Source organism: Acanthisitta chloris, unplaced genomic scaffold (assembly GCF_000695815.1).
Source record: "Acanthisitta chloris isolate BGI_N310 unplaced genomic scaffold, ASM69581v1 scaffold28935, whole genome shotgun sequence".
NCBI lineage: Eukaryota > Metazoa > Chordata > Aves > Passeriformes > Acanthisittidae > Acanthisitta > Acanthisitta chloris.
In genome coordinates, this window is record NW_008673578.1 from 3,344 (window position 1) to 6,964 (window position 3,621).

Consider the following 3,621-nt stretch of genomic DNA (forward strand, 5'->3'; position numbering starts at 1 on the left):
CTGCTTTTTTTCTGGAGGAAAAGCAGATGTCGGAGCAGAGAGGCAGTGAGGGGGATGGATGGGGCCTGGGGCTAAGCTCCTGCAGCTGCGGCACCAGGCAATCAGGGCTGCAAATTGAGATCAGATGTGGGCAGCTTCCCTCTAAATAGTGCTCCAGGCTGCTGCCTTGGCTGGTTTTGCTCTGGCTTGAGGAGAAGGAGGAGGCAGAGGAGGGTTTCTGAGTGTTGCTGGGGCTCAGGGTGGCTGCAGGGACCCCCAGCGTGTGGTGCTCCCTCAGGAGAGCTGTATTTTCCTTGGGCAGCCCCACTGCCAGCCCCTGTGAGCTGTGCTTCCTTGTCTCTTTCCTTGCCTCCTTTCCCTGCCTGTGCCAGGCTGGAGGGGCCTCTTGCTGGACCAGGGATGATGCAGGAGCTGGTGGCTGGTGTGGAGAAGATCAGGCTTGACTTGGAGGAAGATGTGGAGCAGCAGAGAGGAGCTCAAGCTCTGCCTTTCCCAGGGGTGGACAGTAAGTTGGGGATCCTCAGAGGGTGACAGGGTGCAGGAGGTCTTGGGGTTCTCATCTTGCTGCACCCACCACAATGCCTGATTCTTCTTATTCTGGCTCCTGCCTGAGGCCAGGCTGACTCCAGGCATTGCTCCCTCAGGTATGGTGCTGGCACAGAGTAGTGGGAGGCTCCCAGTAGAGGGGTCTGACGTACTCTTGTCCCCAGTATCCCCATGGTCCCAGCACTGGGGACAGCAGGAGAAGCTCTCCCTGCCCTGCTTTTCCCCACAGAGTTGGGAGCAGCTGTCTGCAAGTTCTTCCACTGAGGGCTGTACACCAAGGGACAATGCTGGGAAGGGACAGGGATGGGGCTGCCACCACCTGCAAGATCCTGGGGACACCAGGATGCCAAATGAGCTCTACAACCAGCCCACATCTGTGGCAGATTGCCCCATGGCCCTGCAGCTGGTGGGATGGCAGGTTTGGGCCTGGAATGCTAACACAGCTCAGAGTCTATTACCCCTCAGCCCTTTTGGTGAGAAGAGGGAAGCATGGAAGGTGATGGACTCACTGTCCTGGAGCTGTTTCCAGAGAAACTGGACATGGCCCTTAGTGTCATGCCCTAGTGGACAAGGTGGTGATGGTCCCAGGTTGGGTTCAAGATGGGTCACAGGTGAGACTCAGTGATGGAGTGGCCCAATGGCCTAATGAATAAGGCATCAACCTCCATGCTGGTGACGCTGGAGAAGGGTCTAAGGGAATGGTCTGAAGTTGTCTCAGGGAGGGGTTTGGCTGGATCAGAGTAAGTGGCTCCTGGTGGTTGAGCACTGGAACAGCTTCCCAACTGGCTGTGACAGTGGGTGGCTGTGGGACAGGACCAGAGAGCTCTGTGAGAGACTGTGGACCTAGTTGACAAGGTGGTGCTGGTCACAGGTTGGGATCAAAATGGGTCCCAGCTGGGCTCAGTGACTGGGTGGCCTAATGGAGAAGGCATCAGTGTGTCTAGAGGTCCTGGGTTTAAGTCCCAGGTGTGCCATGCTGGACATGCTGGAGGAGAGCCTAAGGGAATGGTCTGAAGTTACCTCAGAAAATGGTTCTTCACCCTGAGTGTGGTTGAGCACTGTGACAGTGGGTGCCATGGCCTGGGGGTGACAGGGGCTGGCTGTGACAATGGCTGTGAGGACCAGGCTGGCAGTGACAGTGGTGCCACGTCCACCACAGGTGTGCCACGTCCCTCCCGACTCTCCACCGTGCCGAGGACAGTGCAGTGTAAGCACTGGCTCCGTGGGCTCTGCAGGAGAGGTGATGGCTGTGACTTCCTGCACGACCACGATGTGACCAGGATGCCTGAGTGCTACTTCTACTCCAAGTTTGGTAGGTGCAGGACCAGGCTGGGTACCCCAGGGACACTCCTACCCTAGCACTCATGTCCCTTGGGGCTGGCCTCGAGCAAGGACTGGATGCCACCTCCTGTCTGCAAGGAGAAGTGTCACTGTCACCCATCCATGCCTGGTGCTCCTAGGGCTCTCCAGCTCCTCCCATCCAGCCCATCCCTGAGTGATTCCTTGTGTTTGGCTTATCCCAGGTGAGTGCAACAACAAGGACTGTGCCTTCCTGCACGTTGATGCCACCACCAGCACCATGGGCTGTCCCTGGTATGACCGTGGCTTCTGCAGGCTTGGTGAGGTGCTGGGCTGGGGGTTAGGGTGGGCAGGGGCTGCTCATGTCCCACTGGGGATGGCAGGCTGCATCCCACTGCTGGCACCACCTCCTGCCTCCTCTGAGGTGGCCAAGACACAATGGGTGACTCACAGTGGCGTATCAGGAGTGGGACAGGAACTTGGTGGGGGTTTGGGTTTGGGGCAGCAAAGAGCTGAAGAGGAACGAGGCTGCTGGGAAAGCTCCCAGATCCTTGTGTGATGCCATGATTAATCCTTTCCTCCCTGTGGCAGGTCCCCTGTGCAAGTACAAGCACACACGGAGGGTGTTGTGTGCCAACTACCTGGTTGGCTTCTGCCCAGAAGGACCCAAGTGCAAATTTGTGCAGTATGTACTGGCCAGGCTGGCGGGTAGTACTGGGCAGACTGGGGGGCACTTGGCACACAGCTGGGGGACAGCTCCCTCTCTGAGGCTGCAGAGGTGGCCCTGGTCCTTGCAGGTTCTGGGGCAGAGACAAAGGGGCTTTGGGTCCTTGTCTGAACGACCTGAACCTCTCTGGTCTCTCCCCAACCTGTGGTGGTGCCTGCAGGGTTGGCAGTGGGTGGGCAGGGAACAGTCCACATGGAGGTGACTGTACCAGCCCCAGGACAGTCCTGAGAGGCTGTGTGAGCCACAGGAGACTCTGGGGGTGCCACAGGAGGCTCTGGGGGGTACCACAGGGAATAACTGCCTGTCCTGTGTCCCTCTCCAGCCTCAAGGCCGGGTTGATGACGAGCAGCACAGACCCATCCAAGGTGAACCTTTTCCTCTGTGCCCCTTGGGGTGATGCTTCAGCTGCCCCACAGCTCTTCCTTCCCTACCTTCCACCCCAGCTCCTGTGGGATGGTAGCTGCCAACTGCCCCTCCTGCCCCATTTTCCCACAGGGAGATGCCTGTCCACGGGGCCTGGTGCAGAGGGACCTGACTGCTGGCAAGGAGAGGGGAGGTGATGACATGCCACCCATGGAGCCAAGTCATAGGGTCACTCAGCACCTGGGAACACACCTGTGGGACACCAGTGACTGCCCCTCCCCAGCCCACAAAGCCTGCTGGAAGGAGGCACCTGCTTCTAGGTGAGGGTTTTGGGGAATGGGAGGGCTGGGAGCAATGGTTCCACCTTGGAGGGCGATGGTGAGGGGCAGCATGTAGTGTGGGGGCTCCCAGTGCTCCTGAAACAGCTGCCTTGACTGGGAAACATGTTTTCTCCGTGGGTTTTCTGGCCTTGGAGCCTGTCCCCTAGGAACTGGGGTGGGAACCAGTAGGGAATGAGCCTGTACTGGGCTTAAAATAACCCAGCTGCAAGGGAAGGGATTTGTGTGGTAATAAACCCTTGGGAGGCAGTGGGAGAGCTCTGGAGACCAACAAAATCCTCTGGGTTGGAGGTTTGGTGCAGTTGGAGGTCTTGGGGTGCTGCTTCCAGCTGGGAGTTGTGCTGGAAT

The 3,621-nt window shown here is 58.4% G+C and overlaps 1 protein-coding gene across 1 annotated transcript; it reads left to right on the forward strand.

The window, feature by feature from the left end:
- The first annotated feature begins 402 nt into the window (after window positions 1-402).
- On the forward strand, window positions 403-2,911 carry CPSF4L (cleavage and polyadenylation specific factor 4-like). The gene is given in 6 exon segments (XM_009075019.1): window positions 403-505; window positions 776-835; window positions 1,715-1,858; window positions 2,070-2,165; window positions 2,437-2,553; window positions 2,895-2,911. Coding segments are annotated over 6 exon segments (537 nt in total).
- Window positions 2,912-3,621: the final 710 nt, after the last annotated feature.